At 43.3% G+C, this 20,741-nt stretch overlaps 2 protein-coding genes across 9 annotated transcripts in view; one reads left to right on the top strand and one right to left on the bottom strand.

The window, feature by feature from the left end:
• Positions 1 to 11,170, top strand: part of LOC118403543 (glutamic acid-rich protein-like) — a 21,132-nt gene extending 9,962 nt beyond the window's left edge. For 2 of the 8 annotated variants that reach the window (XM_035802295.1, XM_035802280.1), the window contains exons 6-12: positions 2,186 to 2,449; positions 2,675 to 2,832; positions 5,172 to 5,341; positions 6,670 to 6,883; positions 7,480 to 7,707; positions 8,161 to 8,307; positions 8,450 to 11,170. In XM_035802295.1, coding sequence (XP_035658188.1) covers positions 2,186 to 2,449; positions 2,675 to 2,832; positions 5,172 to 5,341; positions 6,670 to 6,883; positions 7,480 to 7,707; positions 8,161 to 8,307; positions 8,450 to 8,505 — 1,237 coding nt within the window. In that variant the 3' untranslated portion in view covers positions 8,506 to 11,170. The remainder of the gene's footprint in view (positions 1 to 2,185; positions 2,450 to 2,674; positions 2,833 to 5,171; positions 5,342 to 6,669; positions 6,884 to 7,479; positions 7,708 to 8,160; positions 8,308 to 8,449) is intronic. The other 6 variants (XM_035802335.1, XM_035802326.1, XM_035802303.1 and 3 more) reach the window with 5 other exon arrangements.
• On the bottom strand, positions 8,911 to 20,741 carry LOC118403593 (tRNA modification GTPase GTPBP3, mitochondrial-like). Its single transcript, XM_035802347.1, has 8 exons — positions 20,130 to 20,741; positions 18,034 to 18,169; positions 17,246 to 17,399; positions 16,715 to 16,787; positions 16,044 to 16,187; positions 13,168 to 13,333; positions 12,012 to 12,380; positions 8,911 to 11,536 (listed from the first exon to the last, which is right to left on the bottom strand). Exons 1-8 carry the CDS (start codon positions 20,503 to 20,505, stop codon positions 11,305 to 11,307), a joined length of 1,650 nt encoding a protein of 549 aa, XP_035658240.1. The 5' UTR covers positions 20,506 to 20,741; the 3' UTR covers positions 8,911 to 11,304.

Genomic DNA, 20,741 nt, shown 5'->3' with positions numbered 1-20,741 from the left:
AAGATTTGCAGTTGTAATAAAGACCTTATACTTTGTTATATAGTGATGCATCTGAGTAGATGAATAGGGAAGGGTAGGTAAGTTTTGAAAATGTTATAGAAGTGCCAATGTAAATATTCTATGGTAGTACTGTACATGTAATGGCAGTTCATATTAATCTGTCATCATTCTAATTCATCACTTTTCAGAGCCCATCTGTTAGTAAAAATCTAGCTGTGGTATGAAAATTCTTTATATAGTGCTTCACGGTGCACACCCCAGTTTATTTGGGTTCAGAAATCGAGGCTATGCACCATCAAGTCGAGAAGCCGTCTCTTCAAGAAAATAAATCTAAAGCAGAAAGGCCATATATGGGAATGAAGGGTATCACTCCAGCTTTAAGAATAGCCGGGTTTCAGTTTCTTTACTCTCTCCACTTTTCGTAATTTTTGGGGAGGAAATTTTTTTTCACGTAAAAAAGTATGCAAAAAAAGGGCCATTTTGACATGGAAATAAACCCATCACCTATAGTTTAGTCACAAAAATGACTGATATTGTCGGAAAGAGAATGCACCTAGGATTAATCAAGCAAAATATAAAGAAAATCGTAACACTGAGATTTTTACAATAACCCGATGCGCGAGGCATACCAACACGGCTCACAGAACGCATATGGACGGTGAATCTGGGTCAACGGGCGAATCACTTCCAATGCGTAGAAATACAAAAAGTACAACATAAAATTGTAATTTTGAGCTCTCAAAGATTGTGAACAGTCTTACTGCCCCTACGGCCACCTGAGCTACGGGACTGAGTGGAGTGGAGATTGCATTTTGGAGTGACAAGTTAATCAATTTTCTTGTCTCTAATAAAGCAGTGGGAGGGAGGGCAGTGATCATAATTTTGAGGAATCCTACATAACACAACCATAATCACAGTGAATAAAGAACAAATTGATAAACTGTCATTTGATGACAACCAGCATGTCATAAAATACAGCTCTTTTAAGTACAGTGCCAGGCTTTGTTACGCTATTTCAGGGGCCTTCCTAACATGCACCAGTTAAAAAATATGTATCAGCACACCCTTTCACCCCTATTCTGAAAGTGCTCACACCCAAAGGCACAGCAAGATGGATTTCACTGGTGATACCAACAGCCCCCATTTGGGGATGTACTGAAGGTGGTTTCTAGCCTGTTCTGCCAACATGCTTAGGGTCATCAGTAATAATGGTTTATTAAGAAATTCATTCATTCATCCATTTTCATCATCATTGTACTTTACCATCATTTATGTGCAAAACAACGGTCCAGAAGTTTAAAAGAATGTCATAACTCGTAACTGTCTGTAGTGGACCAGTAGAATGGATCTGCTGCCAGTTGATGTGTTTTTGTGCTGTGTTTTGATTGTGGCTATCTTCAGTTCGCCAGTGTGTTGACCATTAGTTTTGTTACCACTGATGACCCTCTTTACTATTAGTGCCTGCTGAATAACAGTTGTTGTTGTCAATATGAAAATCATAATATATAGTTGTGACGGATTGCTCGTACCCTGGGAGTAGAATCCCACGGGGCTTGCTATCAGTTACCCTCTCTATGTCTCTTTGAAGTATTATTTTCTCGCGATGGCACAGAAACTGAGAGACCAATAATCGTGTAGTAATGACCACAGAAACAGTGTAAACAATGCACGCAACAGTTCCTGAAAAGTTCAAAAGCCTGCTTGTTTACTCCTGGTTCAGTACTGAGTAGTCTTTGTTACACAAACTCTGCTGTCCGGGGCTGTAACTGGCCCCTTCTAGGAGGCCAGTGGATGTTGGGCAGGCTGCTATGTGTGAGATTTAATCAGGCTAGGAGGCCAGTGGATGTTGGGCAGGCTGCTATAAGCGAGATTTAATCAAGCTAAGTGTAAGCTGTGTATGCTGGAATTTGACAGATTAATGTGACTGCTGTTATGTGTCTAGGGTATGGAATTGTTAGCAATGGTTAGATAGTAGCAGTGCAGATAGCTTACAATGTTCTGTAATCTATGATTTCTGAATAGAAATGTGAAAAAGAGCTTTTTAAGGATGTACGGTGTGTAAAGGATGCTTTGCCAAACATGACAACAGTCCCGTGTAACCACACATCATCTCTACAAACAAACAAACAAACCTCACTGTATGCCCGATCTGCATCATCAATCTGGTACTGCATGCCACACACAGGAATGCTTGGGAAAGCTCAAGTAGGAACATGTCAGCACCACTCCTCATCACAGAGCAGGAAGGACACCAAAACTTGTCGGATACGACGCAGATGGGCGTTCTTCAAAACTTGTCTGGTATTCTGGACTCAACACAGATGGAATGGCGTGGAAACATTTCAGCCGCACAGGAACAGCCAATCATCAGTGGCCTGACATGGTCGCTGGAAGCCAGGAACCAGAGTGAATTGCACGATGTGCAAAATGTAACAGGACAGATGGAGAAGTATGTCCTGAATGGAAACTGTCTTCATGTACTGATAGTGATAGTCCCTTAGTGTTATGTTCATGTACTTGTGTGTACCAAGTCCAACAGGCATTTGAAGACTTTTCTCTAGTAAGTCCAAGGTTCACAGCTGGTATTAGACTGAACTATTAGGAAAGATAATATAGATAATATAAGTAATATAGATATTACTGAGTTGTTGTGTTGCTTGTGTTGTAAACCCAGGCATCAGGCTGTCCATGGGGTGGAGCAGCAGCTGGCAGATCAACAGGAGCAGCAAGGGGGCGCTGCTAATGCAGCAGAACTGCAGGGCCAGGAGGGAGTGGTGAACATCCAGCCTCCCGGGGATGGTGACCAGGGGCATGAAGGTGTGCAGGGTAGGGGTGGGTACAGGTCCAGGTCCAGGTCCAGGTTTGATTCAAGTCCAGAGGATCGGGTCCAGATCCAGACCTGAAGCTGGACGTAGTTCAGTATGTGAGAGCTTGTGAATAGGCGATACTGAAAACAATGGTCCTTTTCGCTACAAAGAAATCTGTTTTGTGGAGTATTCGACTCCCAATGGCGTTTTAAAATATAACTGCCTCTGTACGATTGACTGTAAAACTTGGTAGAAACGACTATAGACTCTGCTCTGCTTCGCTCTTGTTATTTTCCTCGACTGGTAAGCCCCAAAACGTGAGAATCATATAATTTGTTCATTTTCAAATAGGTCCAACATCCGGTCCAAACAATTTATTCAGGTCCGGTCTTTCTGGACTGGTCCAATAAGAAAAACAAGTTTGTACTGGTAACGCAAGGTTACAAGTTTACGGTCGATTTATTAACAACACAGTTTTACAGAAAACCCGCAGGCAGAAATGAAAAACTCTCCTTTCGGAAGATATCTTAGTCGGTCTGCATCAACTTTTGTGTGGCATCATATTTCTTCTGTTGGATTTATTGCCGTGCGAGCTTCTTTAAAAAACAAGTCTGCAGCCAAGAATTCTTTCAGGGTGACCAGTTTACGGTCAGTTGGGTGTTTCTCTCTGGAGTTATTTTTCTAAAGGCCATATAATTGATCATTTCCCATAAAAAGTTTCCCAAGTAGTCCACTGAGATAACATGATGGATAAATGTTTACATTGACGGCATGCCGTGCACTTTGCATCGCCGCTAAACTTACCGGTAAGTCATCTTTGCCCCAACAGAACGCCACCCCTAGCGCCATGCTGTTCCACAACTTGCCCAATGGTACTCATGACATCGGCGACGCATTTATATGTTTTTATTGATTGTATAGATAGTTATTGGCCTTAAAATGTTCAGTATACATATGGCTTCGTCGCGCCGTGCCCTCCCCACATGAATTAGGCTAAAACAGCGCCCCTTAGCGATTTTGCCCTGCCCTCCAGTGCACAAGCTTGAACTGCACAGTCACGTGATGCAACATGGCGTTCGAAAACTACCGGCTCGGCGACGACAGTCACTTGTTTTCATGTAGTTTTTAAGACTTCCTTTGGATAACATACATAAAATCACCATGAATTCTTGAGATAAGAACTGCAGGTTTGGTTTCAGACGATGTTACAATTGTTATAGAGTTTGTAGGATTTAGAAAGAGGGGACGAAGTTAGCGATTGAGAATTACGATTAAAACCGGGCCATCTATAGCAGTGTTTTACCATCCCATGCGTCAATTTAAACTGTTGTCAGGCTTTTTAAACGTTTAGTCGGCTGCTTTGCTGGATGCAAACATATATCATAAATAAGATGCATGCCCATAGATGCTATAGACGTACTCCTTGCCTACTGAAGAGAATTTTCTTTTTCACAATTCACCTCGAAGTCTGCACCTGCCCATAACTGACCGTGAACTGGTCCTGCACGTAAACTGGTAACCTTGCATTACACTGTACCGGTACACACCCCTAGTGCAGGGTGTTCTGGGAAGGCAAGATTAGACAAGTTTGTTTGCCTGATTTCCCGGGGCAAGTGAAAGTGCTGATCAGGCATGCACATGTCCTACCTCATTTACCCAATCGGGCAAATTTTTCCAATTAAGATTTTGGTATACTTCTTACTACTTTTCAAAGTCATGGCATCAAGCATTGGTGAACACAGAAAAATAGAACAATAGAAGAATTCCATTGCTAGGCTTGGTCACCCACAAACATTGTTCGATCGCAATGCTATGATTGGAGAACATATTCCTACCATAGAGCTCACAGACTGGTCAGCCAATCGATTTTTGTGCTGTGAGACATATTATGATGAACATGTACATATAGAATACATCACAGTGTTTTCTGTATCACCTGAAGTATTGGCCTGACCTTGGATAGGATTGCCCTGTGGGAGGGCTGGGACAGAGGGTATTTTACTTATGTCATCAGTTCAGTTCAGTTCATCCTCTTGGAGGTGACACCTGTGTCTGGAGAAAACTCCAAAATGGCTCCAAAAGTTGAGAAAATTTGGTGTCATTGAAGAAAAAATTGTAACGACAGCAATTCCAGTCCAAATCCGGTGGTTTTTTTTTATATTCAACTGCGCCTGCATTTGATTTGTTTGATGAAAGTGTTATACAACTTAGAACCTTAATAATACGGAAAGTTGTCACCAGATCATTAACACCCGTATCGAATGTTATCGTTGCCTATGTACAGTGTATGACTGTCACATAAAGTATGTTACAAGTCTATCCTACAGAATGTTGCTAAATAAAAACCTCCTCTGTTCCCTGCAGGTGAAGCTGCTGAGGCTGGGGAGGAAGGACAGCAGGAAGAGAATGAGCAGGTGGATGATTATGCTGTAGATGCAGATGATGATGAAGATGATGATGATGATGATGAGGAAGCTGTAGATCGTGCTGAGGATTACGTATATGGTGATGGGGAGGAAGGGGACCAACCACAGGTCCAGCCGTGTGCAGGCGTGCTGTGGCTTATGCTAACCTCTCACAATAAGGCTCATACATACACCACCACTCCTCACTTCTCATCATCTCTGAGCAGATGTTGGGGTTGAGAGAAGTGATGTTTCCCGTCAGGCTTGATGCCGCTTCTCCGACAGGCACACTGGTCCTGTGTTCACTGTCGGTGAGGGTGGGAGGCTGTCAGGAATGCTGGCTTTCAGGAAACATTATGATCTTTAACCACAGCATCTGCTGTTAGTAGCCCTAACAAATCACAGATGTTTGCCGTGCTGACTGCAAGTTTCTGGAACACAGGATACAGTCTATCTTGCCATTTCTATCTAATAACAGTAACTGTTGCATGGTACCAGAAAGGTTGTTTAGGGGCTTTATAGCACCTTTACAAGTCATAATGAAGTAGCTTGGTCGTTCTTTCAACATCTAGTTGAGGCTTGAAAACCAGGGGTTTCAAGGATATACTCAGAAAAATGCTTTTGATCAAAATGTGTTACTTCCTAAAAGCACTAGAGTACCTTTTTTCGACAGTGAAATTTTGTGCTTATGTGCATCAATTTGTCTGAACCTTGACATGCCCTTAAATCTTTCTAGTACATTTTCTTTCTACCCCCTCTTTTCCCTTTTTGCTTTAGTTGTGGTGGATTAAGAAATACGCCAAGCAAGAGAAAAACCTCTTCACTTCTGTTGTACTGAACATCCTGTTCGTTTTTCAAACATGCCTGCCAAACTTTCCTCACACCTATTGCTCACCATAGTTTCATTGCCTGTAAGACCGCCCCCCTTCCTACTGCACTGTGTGGACCTTTCCTCCCTCCTGCCGTATTCGTACCTATAGTATAGGGCTGTAACAGTTTAGATTGAAGGTGTAAATATTGTTAGTAGTAGAACTTTCTGGATCTGTCCCGGGCACTATACATGCACTGCTGAATAAGAAATACTAATTCAGTTTTGCTTGCTGTGAAGAATTCATGAATGTAGCCATGTAATCTACAAATTCTAATTCTTTACAATGGAATGACTCTTTTAACATGGTAGTAGACAGTATATTACTAAAAGGATGAAACAATGTTGCTTAAACCTCCCTGTATCAGCTGATTAGAATAGGACATTGTTATTACCCGTCCATGACTTATAGTCAAGGAACCAACTGACATGAAAACTTGTTTTTTCTTGAATGCTTGAGTCTCTTGAGAGCATCCCGCATGCTGTAAGATATGAGGGAGAAGCTGAAAAGCTAGTCTGCTACCATCTTGTGTATTTTAGAAACCCCTGTGTGGACACCTGGACTCACCTGTTCTCACCTGTCCCACAGGAGGAGGCTAAGGACACCATGTTCCAGGAGGGGGGTGATGCCGGGGAGAGGGCAGAGGAGGGGGGTCCTGCAGAGGAACAGGGGGAGCACCTTGAGGGGGGCCATGCTGCAGAGGAGGGGGTTCTAGGAGAACATGTAGGAGACGAGCTGGTTCAGGAGGAACATCTGGAGGGGGGGCATGCTGGGGAGGACAATGAAGAGGAGCTACAGGAAGGTAAATAGAAAACTGTCTCAAATGCAGTAATGTTAACATGCAAAGTAGAAATAATTCCACCATTAAAACGTGTGTATCTCCAATTCAATGTCCCCCAGCATAATGCGTCCTGCGTGGCTAAACTGCATACCTCTAAAGATCTCTCAAACACTGTTTCTCCAAGTGTAGCCCTGCACATACTGGTAAATGTTTAATATGGAGTTAACTTATAGTCAAGAGCATGTTGTGATCTATAATGTCAGTGATACGAAGGAAAGATACAGTGATACAATATACAGTAGGCAATCAACATGGTTGCCACACCTTTTATAGAAGCCTGTCAAAAGTTAGTACACTCAGTCAATAGATGCTGCTGGTGTTGCACCTGGCAGTTGCAGTTACCATCTCTGTACAGAACTGGTGTGTTATACCTTGTAGTAGCTTAGTATCTGTAATATGTAATGACGAATGACAGAACTAAACAAGAACAATACTGTTTTACACCTTGTATTAGGGCATCATCTTTGCAAGGTAATGACTAGTCCAGAGCTGGTGGCTTACACCTTGTAGTAGCTTCCACTCTATGAGAAGTAACAACATAACATTTTTCTGTAAAGGTGAGCGTGGAGACGGTGACAATGTAGAGTACAATGAGGATGACGAAGGCGCGGATGAAGACCACATCGGCAACAACGAGATTCCTGACGACGAGCAGGCTGCAGAAGAACAGAACCACCAGATCATCAAGGAAGAGAACGAGGGCGTGCAGGAATATTACCATGACAACCAGATCGTCCCGCAGGTGGCGGATGCTGACAGAGACCTGGACATGCAGGGGGGTGATGGTGAGCAGGGTGGAGGCACTAACCTGTCTGAGGGGGAGGGGGCATACTCGAACCATGGTGGGGAGGGGGAAAAAGAGCAGGAGGGAAGGGGGGACGGGATCTTTTATGATAATGGTGGGGAAGTGGTAAAAGTAAACCAGGAGGATGATCAGGGTTACCAGCTAGGAAACAGCAATGAAAGGAGTGATGGGGATGCTGTAGATGATTATGATGATGATGATGAAGAAGAAGATGATTTGGATGATGAGAATGATAACTACAAGGATGATGAGGATGAGCAGGGGGAAGCACAGCTAGTGGGTGATGATGCTGACTATGACAGGCTTGACGAGGGTGTTTTTGGTGATGATGCTAACGGTGATGGTGATGTAGATAGGGCTGTGAATGCTGGGATAGATGAGGGTGATTACGGTGATGAGGATGGTGATGAGGATGGTGATGGTGTGTTGGCAGGTGATGGTGATGAGGGTGATGAAGGTGAGGAGGAAGGTGATGACATAGATGAGGGTGATGACGAAGATGACGATGACAATGACAAAGAAGAGGAAGAAGATGAGGAGGAGCCTGAGGACCAGGAGAAGGGAGATGTACAGATGCATGGTACGGCAGTGTTTTACATGATAATCCATCCCAGTTATCTTCTTTGAACTAGTAATCATGATTTTCTTGTGGCCACAGATGGTCCTTCTGAAAAACATGAAGTTTGCTGCCCTTCTGTCTCTAACATTGTCTTCCCTGTCAGCAGATGCAGGCATGCCAGGGGTGGAGGAAGGAGTACAGGTGGCTGCACCCATGTGATCCGTCATTGTGGAAACGTGTTGTCATGGAAACCAACCCACAGCAACTGTGCGGCAACAGCGTTGGCAATAAGTTACAACATAGTTCTGATAGGGGAGTCGTAGAATGTAGTATCTTATTTGTCTGGGTAGTGCAAACTTTTTGAGGACAGTTCCTTGTTTACTAAGTGAAATCGTTGAAGTCATCAACTTGCAGATACACAAACTTAAACCCTCAAGAGTCAGGGCCAATCAGTACTGGTGTGGTAGACCTTTACTCCAATTCACATGCAAACTTACTTTGAGGGTTAGGGTAACTGAAAATTCTGCCATGTCCTTAGGGCATTTTTTACCATGATTTCAAGCTGAGTTCTCCAATATGTATGTGTAAGCATTATTTACTTTCATTAGATTTACATTTTTTTCCCATTTACATGTAAGTTTGTTGCACACATTGCTGCTACAGCGGTCATCCTCGACAGTTTTGGTGAATTTTGTTGGAGGCTTTGTTGTGAAGTAGACAGGTGCTGAGATGTTGGTGTTTCATTTCTGCCATTATCATTCCCAGATGCCTTAAACCTGCACTACTGATTTGGTGCACTGAAGCACCCACAGATGATCAAGAGTTACCAGTAAACAAACTTAAACTTTTGCACAAGTTGCTGTTTTAGTGCACTGAATCACTCGGAATTTGTAACTTTGGGTCTAAGTGGCTGCAAAATTGCACGTTAAGTGTCTGTCGTTCCAATCATGTCAGAAGCAGTGAAATTGTGTTGAATACTTCAAGTACTGTCCTTTGATATAATTTTCATGGATATTCCTGAATGACACGTTGCTTCGTAGTGGTGAAGCATTGAAGCATTGAACCCTGAGTCTATGGGTTCCTTCATGGTGGTACATTTGAAATACTTTTGTATTGGAAGGTAGCATTTATCTGGAGCTGAAATAGTGATATGTGGTGGAGAAACACACTGTAATGAAATTACCATAGATGGGAATAGTGAGTGTCAGCAGTGCTACCACCAAATTACCCCAGTATTGGTTAATGCCACTTATATGTTAAACTCGTCTATCTTCATTTACATTTTACAGTAAGGTGAAAATCTCATGTTATTTTTTTTCACTGCAGAGCTTAAAGGTCTACAGTTTTTGTTGGTTCATTTTGCTGTAAATTTCTTTCACTTTTTCATGCTGTTGCAGTATTTCCTGTAAGGTTTGATAGCTTTTCTTCAGTAATATTTGCATTATTCAAAGAAAATAGAAAAAAGACAAAATTTACAGGCAAAACCAATGCATTTCCTTGTTTCCTGGCCTAATGGCTGTTGATATTGCGTGTACACAAATTACCAGTGCGATTTATGCATCCCCGAAATTGTACAAAGCTTTTGCTACCAGGTTCACTTATAAAGCCTTTAAGGACAGGAAACAAAAGACTGGTTTGGTTTGGCCTGACGAGAGGTTTTACATGGTGAGAATATGGGCCAGAAGGTTCAACCCTGTACATAGTGTAATGTTGATATAAGACTGGTGGTGGGGTCGGTGCTGTACGTCATGCAGTTGCAATATATGATTAGTATTGATATGTATACGCCTTACTAAAGAGTTACCTTTTATCATTCTTATGAAAGGATAAGGACATGATTTCTGCTGTTACTGTTGTTCTACATTGACTTATAATCTACCATGTGTCAGGAATTAACATCTGTGCTGAGCATTAGCTGTTAGATTCATTCGGACTTCTAAAATTGTGGAAAGCAGAATTCTGTAGTTAACAGATTGGACAGCTTGATTTGTTATACTTGCTAGAGTGGTGAGAGTCTACTCTCCAAGCAGAGGTTAGGCTCCGGCTGTTTTTTTAGTCGTTTTTATCAGGCTTTCTATTTCGTCATTTTTCTTGAAGTACGCCAGCCAAACTTTTTGACACAGCAAGATAAAATACAAAATAGAAAGCCCGATAAAAACGACTAAAAATGTTTAAAAAACAGTTGGAGCCTAACCTCTGCTTGGAGAGCAGTGAGAGTCTTTTCTTATACCTGTTACCTTCAGCTTTATATCAGATAAAACTTTTACAATCAAAGAATCAGTGTCCAGGGTGCCATCATGGTTAGTTTACAGGGACTCCCATACTCACACAGAATCACACAAAGAACCCAGTAGGTTTTCATGGAAGAGGATGGTGTCATGATGTCACAAGTTTTACTGTACTGTCATTGCAAGTACATGGTTTCTGAGAGAGTGTACAAAGTCAAATTTACCAACAATATCTCAGATATATAAAGTGTGTAATTATTACACCTGTAGAACAGATACAGGTTTACACATGGGTACAACCAATTATGGGTGTTATTTTGTCTTCAGAACAGAGTTTTCCAGGTTTCTCCTGTAAAAAAGCAGTAATCATGTTTTAAACTATTAGTTTTGCTTCCACAGAGTGAAATGTAGAAATTATATTATATTATTATTAGACCTATAAAAGAGGGAGTAACATTTGTTAGATCTTTCATTATGATGCATATACATATGCACACTGCTATCTTTATATATAGACGTGTATAGCGGGGGTTAAGGTATGTATTTTCTATGCAAAGTTGTATATACTATTGTTAACAGTCTGTGTTAGCAGCATGCCCATAGGGGACAAGGTTTCACATGGGCTAATTCTGGAATAAATAATGTCTCTTTCTTAATGTTTTTTGATCTCTCATGTTTTAATGAGGGGCCAACAAAATTTGCTGTTGGCAAATAGGACAGGGCAGGAATTTCCTGTTGTTTCTTTCTCAGAATATTTTGAAGGTATACAGAAGTCCCATATGTGTGTCCATCACTTCCCGATGCAGAAGTCCCTGAAGATGACATCCAGTATCTCCTCTGCCCCCATCTTCCCTGTGATCTTCCCAAGGTGTCTCAGACCCGTCCTCAGCTCCTCCGCCGCCAGCACCAGGTCTCGCTCGCACATTCCCGCGTATGATGTCAGCGCCTGTAAACAGGCGGTCAGGTGTGCCCTGTGACGAGCCTGCGTGAAACTCGGGTTCCCTGCCAGGGGGTTCCCACACCTTTAAAACAGAAGACACGTCAATAAGGCCATTAACATTTTCAAAATTTAAATGTTGGAATGAAAACTTTCCTCCAGAAGACCAACAGTGCTCAAAATATCCACTTGCCCTCTTACAAATGCAACCACATTTTGCTTGGCGCAACATAATTCTAAACACAGGTAGCACAGTGCGCAACATTAAATTTTGCAGTTAGAACAGTGCTCTGCTTCCACCTCATGTGTAAGCTTTTATTTCTTTATTTATCTATGAGATAAAACAGTAGTAGCAACATGTAACTTGAAGAAAAGATCATGGATAAGTCGCTAATTTGAACAAAGTAATATTAACTTAAAGTGGGGCAACCCGAGTTGGAAGCCAGGTTAGCTTCTAACTCGGGTTGCTGCCTGAGTAACCTGGCTGAAAAAAGTATTTGGAGCACTGACCAATCATTTTCTAATTAGAAACACTCATGACAAGGTTGATAGACACTCACATGAGTTTGACCTTGAGCTGCAGGAGCTGTAAGAACCCATCCATGCCTTCCCCCGTCAGACACGACATCACGCACACATCGCCGTCCCTTGCTCCGTCCCCCTCGGTTGCGAGCTCCGAACTCGCCAGGAGAGTCCCAAGACTTCCTCCTGCATCCACCAAGTCTGACTTGTTCACCACGATAAGGTACGAGTCTGTTGGGTTGGTGGTCCCGTCGTTTGTGTCAAACGTGGTGCCCTGTAGGCCGAGGTCAGGGATGTGATCCTGTACGTACTGCTGTAAAGTCAAGTAGTGACCTGGTTGCCGGGATACGGCAGCCATGACATCTGTAGCATCCAACACCAAGACTGAGATGTCAGCTTGCTGTGCTCTGGGAGGGAGATTAAACAAACACAGTCATATACATCGCAGAGTGTTTATATCAACGTGATCATGTTATAGAACTAGTTTAACTGTAATTTCCAACACAAAAATTGGACTCACCCAAATTTTCGACTAGACAGCACCAGTCTTTGTCAAGGAATGAATAATCCACTGCTGTCGTCACGTTATGTAGATAAAACACGGGACTCAGTAAGGAGTGAATCATAAGTTGCAGGAAGTCTATGGTGCCCACAACTGCTTACTGAGTCATATTCTATCTGCAAAACGTGACGTCACGACAGCAGTGGATTGTTCATTCCTTGACAAAGACTGGTGCTGTTCAGTCGAAAATTTTTGTGTTGGATATTACAGTTAAACTAGTTCTATAATGACTATGAACACTTGAACTTTCAAGGTAACATGATCACATGTACAAGCTTGTGTAAAATGTAAGAAACTGTGGTTGGGATTTGAAACTTGATCACTCGATCCACCATAGATAGTTAATGCATTTTCAGAAAGCATTGGACTATGGATATTTCTATTCCAGAAAGCATTGGACTATGGATATTTCTATTCCAGAGATTTTAGAAGAAGCACCCCAACCCTCCTGTCCTACCTCTGTCTGGCTCTCCGTACCCCCTCCTGTCCTACCTCTGTCTGGCTCTCCGTACCCCCTCCTGTCCTACCTCTGTCTGGCTCTCCGTACCCCCTCCTGTCCTACCTCTGTCTGGCTCTCCGTACCCCCTCCTGTCCTACCTCTGTCTGGCTCTCCGTACCCCCTCCTGTCCTACCTCTGTCTGGCTCTCCGTACCCCCTCCTGTTCAACAATGTCCTCCGTCTCCCGCAGCCCTGCCGTGTCGCTTAGCAACACCGGGTACCCGCCCAGGTTCACGGCAGACTCCACCACGTCCCGGGTGGTGCCGGCGACAGGAGTGACGATGGCGGCGGGTCTCTGGCCTGGGGAGGGGAGGTCACACAACACCTTGTCTTAAAATGGTACAATCCTGTCTCAAAACAATGTAAGGGACCGTACGGCATTTAGCGAGGGGGGAGGGCCGGTCGCCAGGGGGGGGAGGGCCAAGCAAAAAAATATTTTGCCAGGGGGAGGGCCTAGCAAAATTTTTTTTACTTGGGGGGAGGGCCAAGCAAAAAAAAATAGCTTGGTCTGCCAGCAAAATATGTCCCTTAAAATCCAAGAAACGGCGTTTCAGCGGGTCAAGATTTCAAAATTTTTCTGGACCTCTGCAAGGGATCGCCCGAGGTTGGCGCTCGGGACACAGTGAAAATGCGAAAGGGAGGGGGCGGGGCTTATGCATGACGCCCTCGAAAACCTTCTTCGCGTACAGAAATGTTATTAAACTCTGTATTAGTCTGCCAGCAAAATGTACCCCTGTCTTATTGCCCTCAAAATGTAAGAAATGGCGTTTCAGAGCTCGAGGGTAAATGTTTGCAAATTTCCCTGGATCCCTTTTGACGTGACCGGCCTCGCGCCTTTGATGACCGACATCGTGATAATGTGTTTGGGGGGGATTTAATTTTGTATTTCTAAATTGAAATGCTATTAAAGTTAGCTTTGTTTGTCAGCAAAATATCTCCTCAAACTGAAGGAAATAGCTTTTAAGAGGGTCAAGATTTCAAAATTCTCCCGGACCTACCTTGCGATTCTTCGTGCCTTTGGCGCCGAACATGGTGTTCGGAACGTCGTTCTCAAAAACTTGAAACCCTCGTATTTTTTTCCATAGAAATGTCATCTAACCAGCAAATTTTCCCATAAAAAAGCAATGCAGGAAATCGTGGCAAAAAAAGCGTGGCATTTCTAAAATATCTCCTGCAAGTCTGCGGTCTCACGCCCGCTGGCGACCGACCTTACCCCGCCGTGGGAAAATCAGCGTCACGCGTCGGCGCCCCCCTCCCCACTACAGTTTTGGAAGTCGAATCGTGCTGTCGTTTTGGTTTCCATTTTTCCCACGATTTACTGTAGGTTATTACCACCACAGAACCAAGAAAAAGTCCAAAATATATGTAAATTGAAAATAGTTTCCGTCAAGCCGCTCAGGCCCGCGAGCTTGCAATACGTAAATTTAGGGAGCGGGGCGCGCGCCGCTTCGTGGCGCAAATCTACTAGAAATCCAGGTACAAATGCTTTTTAGGTGTTGTTTTAATATCAAAACAATGAAATAGCTTCTATAAAGCAAATATTTATGCCTCTATTAAGCAGATATTTTGAGCCATTCTGTTTTCCTTTTTTACTAGGGGTGAGAGATCTGCTTCTCGATGAAAATCATGAAAAAGTATGGCGCAAAGGACATTTCCGAATGCGGGAGCGCAGTGTTTTATTGGCGTCTTGAATATTTTTTTTCAAAGTTGATAGGAGGGGGGAGGGCCAAGCAAAAATATTTTGTCTTGGGGGGAGGGCCTAGCAAAAAAAAATTTACCTGGGGGGAGGGCCATGCAAAAATTTTTTGACCCGACCCTCTGGCGACCGGCCCTCCCCCCTCACTAAACGCCGTACGGTCCCTAAGGCCACAGCAAGTAAATTTTATGGATGACATCCTCTGCAGACTGCAAAAACAGTGCAATAGGGCGAGAAAAAAAACAAGATGGGTGAAAAAAAGCAAGATGGCTACATTTTCAAAAAAAGGCACCATAAAGGTGTGATGACTGTCATAAGAAGTAAAGGACAAAACATGGTATCAGAGCCAACAAGGCATTCATTTCTGTATTCAAGACACGTACTGGCGTGGTAAAAGTGACACTAGTGGTAACCACACCAAGCTTCCATATTTGTGTCACTTTTACAACTATCTAATAAGTTTCATTTCTACAACTACAGTTCTAGGTACCTCGCAAGTGTCACTTTTACAAGAACAATCATTAGGCTACAACACAATATATTTGCTCATTTTGTAATGTTGACCATCCCTGCAGAAGAAAAAACTTTTTTTTTCTGAAATCAGGCAAAAATTAATGCGCGCGCTGATGTCATCCATAAAATTTACTTGCTGTGGCCTAACCCCATCAAAAAATGGTACACTCATGTCTTAAATAATATACATGTACCTCCATCACAAAATAGTACACTGCTGCCTCAAATGCTATGCCCCACCACAATATAGTACAATCCTGTCTCAAAATATCATACGTATTAAGGTGGACTCTCATTAGACTTGTGGCACCGGTGCGGCACTGCGGGGTTCATAGATGACTCAACGAATTTCAGAGATTAAGAACAAATTTTCTTCCGTTTTGTGTATTTTGTTGTCTTCTAAGTAATACTTTTACGTGTTATGCAATAACGAATTTATCAAAAATCGAAAAAATAACAAAAAAGTGTTGCAATGATCGAACCCCGCAGTGCCGCATCGGTGCCCCAAGTGCAGTGAGAGGCCACCTTTACATACTCCCATCACAGAATGTAGTCCAGAAAACACATCATATTATGAAGGCAGGTACATGTAGTGCTTCCCTTCAAAATGGAACACTCTCAGATCATGGTAAATCCAACAAACTTTGACAGTTTCTTGTAAGTAAATACTTCAGTCTGCATGTTTTTATACTCATGTTCAATAGACATATTGTACCTTTAGTGTCAGTTTCTGACAAGCCAGTTTTCCAGAGAGAATGTGTATCAGACACTGATTTATCTATAGCCACTTTCCATACTTACACACAGCATTAAGCAGACTGCTCTTTCCCACGTTGGGTTTGCCCAGAATGGCCACCTGCACCCCACTCCTCAGTCTCTCACCACGGCGACCGTCGCTAAGGTGACGCTCCAGCTCTTCTCTCAATTGACACACCTCCCTCTCCACTGTAACAAGCAGAATATGACAACATCTAGTTCAAGTTTTGGGTTTCTGTGACCTTCCTTTTTAAAATAAAGGTTGAAAAAGTTCTGACCCGGTTAGTCTATCTGCCAATACTAAATTCAGGCACTTTCATTGGTCTTTTTATGTTACCTTCACAGAAGGGAACATATTGTTTTTGCTTTGTTTCTTCTTCTTCTTCTCCGCACAAATAAGGTCAACGACCTGGACCAGACGGCTGTCACCATGGTAACCGGTAAAGTAGCAGGCACCATGTGGTGTTCGGTTACATAATGTAGCAAATGTCAGATCTAGAGGGGCTAGGGTCACTACATTTAGAAATGTGTTCAAATAAGAATGAACAAAACAGTTGCCAGTGTTAGACTACAACATGTGAAGGTAACATTCTGCATTTGCTTACAACCTTGAACCTTGAACGTGGACATCTTTGGGATGCCTTACAAATATTACTAAAATTATTATATTACTTAAATATTATTTAAAAAAAACACTTGGAGATGATTTTCCTCACCATCATCCAGCACACCAGCCTCAATGTTCTCATCTTCACTGAAGTCTATGTATGCTTCCACATTGGCAACACACTGCAAGAAATCACATACCTCAGTAAATACATGTAGTAAGATTCAACTTAACAGGTTGTCCTTCCCCACATACTTAACTGAAGGTTGTCCTTCCCCACATACTATACTGAAGGTTGTCCTTCCCCACATACTATAACTGTAGTATAAGATTCAACTTAACAGTTCAGGTATACGATGCTCAAAATGAAGGCATTTAGTGCTGACAATGATTATGTGGAGGTGGAGCAGTGATTACATATTTATGTACTTGTCATAGATTCTACTAGTAGCTACAAAAGTAGGACAGTCTGTTTTTGTTAAGTCTCAGATTTCTATACAGAAAATTACTGCATGATAGGCAACCTAAGCAGACTTTCAGTTATCTAGCCCAATCAAAGGATATCAGGGAATTAGAGTACAGCCTGCTGAGCGACCAATCAGACTTTTTTGGATAACAGCCTGCTTAGGCTGCACCCTACCTTCAGTAATCTCCTAGACCAATCAGAGTACAGTCTGCTGAGGTCACCCTCCATCTGGCGCAGTGCCTGTTTCCGCTGCGCTTCTGTCTCGGCGTGGATCAGGTCAGCTAGACCCTCAACCTCCGTCAGGTCAAGTTTCCCGTTCTGAAACGCCCTGGAGGACAAGAGGTAAGTCAATTGATGGACATTTGCCTACAAATGCAGAAAGATTCCTGAACACACTCACACTTTCTCTACTTCATCTCAGTACATTGTGGTTCTCAGGTATATACATTGTCACTAGGGATAGGTACCAGTACAGTGTACCGATACAAAACCGTTTTTTCTTATCGGACCGGTCCGGAAAAAACGGACTTGAAAAAATTAGGTGGACCGGATGTTGGACCTATTGGAAAATGAATAGATTATATGATCAGGCATTCACACGTTTTGGGGCTTACCGGTCAAAGAAAAAAACGAGCGAAGTAGCTTAGAGTCTATAGTCATTTCTACCAAGGTTTACAGCCAATCGTAGAGAGGCTTGTAGGTTTTAAAAAGCCAGTGGGAGTCAAATACTCCACAAAACAGATTTCTCTCTAGCGAAATGGACAGTTGTTTTGAGTTTTGTCCATTCACAAGTTTTCACATACTGAATAAGGTCCAGGTTCAGGTCCGGACCTGGACCAGACCCTATGGACCTGAACCTGACTTGGACCTGAAGTTTTTGTACCGGTACCCACCCCTAATTGTCACCTTAAAGACTAGAAAGAAAATTACAGTAAGGGGCCATCTTGAACGAACAAACAAACCTCTTGGTGAACTCCCCGGCCTCCGCAGGCCTAAGCCCCTCCATGTTCCCCAGGGCCTGCAGGAGAGAGGTGACCACAGAAGGACCACCATGGACATGGAACTCACAGCTGTCCTCTCCTGTAAAACTGTGTGGACCTGCAGCAAGGATGGGGAGGAAAGATGAGCAGCAGTAGTGTCCATACCAGGGCTCTAGCCAGCTCGACATTTTTTTCCGTCAGCCAATTCCCATTGTCGCGAAAACACTATTCCAGGAGTTAGACTGAACTGAGACCTTGAAAAACGGGTTTTAATGAGATTATCGTATGCGAAATGGCACCGACACACATTGTCAACAATCATAACAATAGCAAAACAAACAGTGTGTGGCTTTTACGGCCGTGGACGGCGTCCCCAAGCAACCTGTAGCTTCCACCAAGGAGCTTTTATCAGATTTTTGTCCGTCAAAGTTGACGGATTTGTTTTAAAATTTTTCCATCACACACAGCAAATTTCCGTCAATTGACGGAAAAACGGACACTGGCTAGAGCCCTGGTCCATACCCCCTTTATTTTCAATATCCCCTGGGAGAAGTGTTCAGTAATTATTTATTACTGACACTTCTGGGGGTACAGACACAGTAACCCCTGTAGTGTCCGTAGCCCCTGAAGTATCCGTACCCCTAGTTCTAAGTAGTAGAGGGTCTGCATGCTCATTTATGTAACGCTTAGGCAGCCTATTTTTATTTCCCGTAATTCGTAGGGATAACCATACTATCTACGTAATTCGTAGTGAGGCCACCAAATTTAGCATAATTGCCTTCCTTGATTTAGCGTAATACGTCGGGGGTTCTTCTGAATTCGGCGTAAATGGTTGCCGGGACCCCCCATGCAGACCCTCCTAGTAATGTCCATACCCCTAGTGCTGTCCAGACCCCCAGTAGCGTATGTACCCCCAGTAGTGTTTGTATCCTGTGTAGTGTCTGTAACCCCAGTAGTACAGTCCATAACCCCAGAAGTGTCCATTTTTTTCAGATCGTCAATTGACTCGCCATTGTTGTTCATCCCGGGTATGAGAGCTCTTCTCATGCCCAAAGCTGTAACATCTTGCACTCACTAATTATAATCATTACAGGTACCCTGTGAATGTGAAAAAAATTATCCGGATCCTTGCAGTTTAAACAGATTCGACGTTTAATCCGCTTGCTTTTTTTAGTGCGAAAAGGGTCCTACTTAGACCCTGTTTATATTAAGCCTTGCAAATCGGATTTCAAGACGAAGCCACTGAAGCAGGATTCATGTGGCCCAGTCTGAACGGTCGAAGTCACACTGAAGCTGTTTAAACCGTGAACCACCTCTGGTAGGTAGTTTTGATGTGGCTTACATGACTCGCGATTACAGTGGAAATGTGGTTTCAAGCTGGCTTACTTCGCATATTGACCTGGTCATGGGTCACATGGTCATATGAAAATTTAGGTATTTTAAAAAAAAAACACAGCTTTGCTGGAATATTAAGTAGAATCGGTGAGTTTGGACAGATGAGGAGATACCGCTCCGTACAAAGATCATGCACGATGACAACGACAAGGGGAGGGTGCTGCTGAATGTAGCTCAAACCGGTTTGCTGTTGGACGCGATTTTGACTACTCGTGCGCGATCGGATCATGTCTGCGGTATGTGACTTGCCTGATTCCCATTTACGCCTTAGGCTCTCCTCTGGGGCGTCGCCCCAAATCCATATAAGGATTCATCAACGAATAAAAGAAATAAAACCGTTATTTATGTATCTCTATCTAATAATCAGATGCACCAATCCAAACGTCAGCAAAGAAGGATCAGAGAGGCTGCAAAAAGCAATGATGGACTACATCCTAGAAACGAAACGTTTTAAATGACAGGAAAGTGATAACACACATGTGAAGTAAGATCATACACATGTGAAAGAAATGAAGAAGACAAGAGAAAGTGTACCGACAGATGTGTGCTGAGTGTCGACCAATTGGAAAAAGCAGGAGAAGCACAGTGACTGAGTGAGAGAGAATAAGACAGCACATGTGACCATTATCCGACGAACCTAGCGGATTACAGAGACAACAACAACAACAAACGTTCATATGTACCTGGGAACCAGATGACCAAGCCTCTGTCAAGTGGCTCTCCTGTGGAATCGTACAGTCTCTTCAGCGCCGCTCGTCTCACCGCGGGCAGCACCGGGCGCCTGGTCAGCAGCCGTACGGCGGATGACGCGTGTGGCCCCGTGACCCGCACCACCGCCACCCCGCACTTCCCGTGCCCCGAGGACAGAGCGAAAATCGTACTGTCAAACCCATACTCGTGAGCTGAGCTGGAGAAACGTGCAGAAACGCCCCAAGGATGGTATTGTTGCACAAAGTCTGGGGTAAACAGGGAGGAAGCAGTCTGATGTTTTGTTCTCGCCACGTGCGCCAGTCTTCTGCTACACAGTCCTAGCAGACGACATTTTCTTACAAACGCCATATTACCGAATTCTCTGCAAGTGCGAGGCACAAACCGCGTTCCTAGAAGTCAGTGAGCTGTCTAGAAACACCTTTGCTCTAGAAAGATGTTTAGATGTTCTCATTTCAAGAGAGGAAATGACAAACATAATCAGGATACACTCACAAGTCACAAACTCCTTCCGCCATCTTGGTTTGGGGAAGACCGGTTTATGTGTCGCTGCTTCTGATTGGTGCTGTGGAATACTTGCCCTGCTC

Source organism: Branchiostoma floridae, chromosome 2 (assembly GCF_000003815.2).
Source record: "Branchiostoma floridae strain S238N-H82 chromosome 2, Bfl_VNyyK, whole genome shotgun sequence".
Lineage (NCBI taxonomy): Eukaryota > Metazoa > Chordata > Leptocardii > Amphioxiformes > Branchiostomatidae > Branchiostoma > Branchiostoma floridae.
The sequence above is the reverse complement of the archived record's forward strand: the minus strand, read 5'-3'. Positions and strand labels throughout refer to the sequence as shown.

Bases quoted from the DNA above. Each gene is read 5' to 3' on its own strand.
- LOC118403593 (XM_035802347.1), bottom strand. From the start codon at position 20,505: ATGGCGTTTGTAAGAAAATGTCGTCTGCTAGGACTGTGTAGCAGAAGA. The intron at 16,188-16,714 runs GTGAGGAAAATC...TGCTTGTTACAG, and splicing joins GGCTGGTGTGCTGGATGATG to TGGAGAGGGAGGTGTGTCAA. The intron at 13,334-16,043 runs GTAAGTATGGAA...TCCCCTCCCCAG, and splicing joins CAGTCTGCTTAATGCTGTGT to GCCAGAGACCCGCCGCCATC.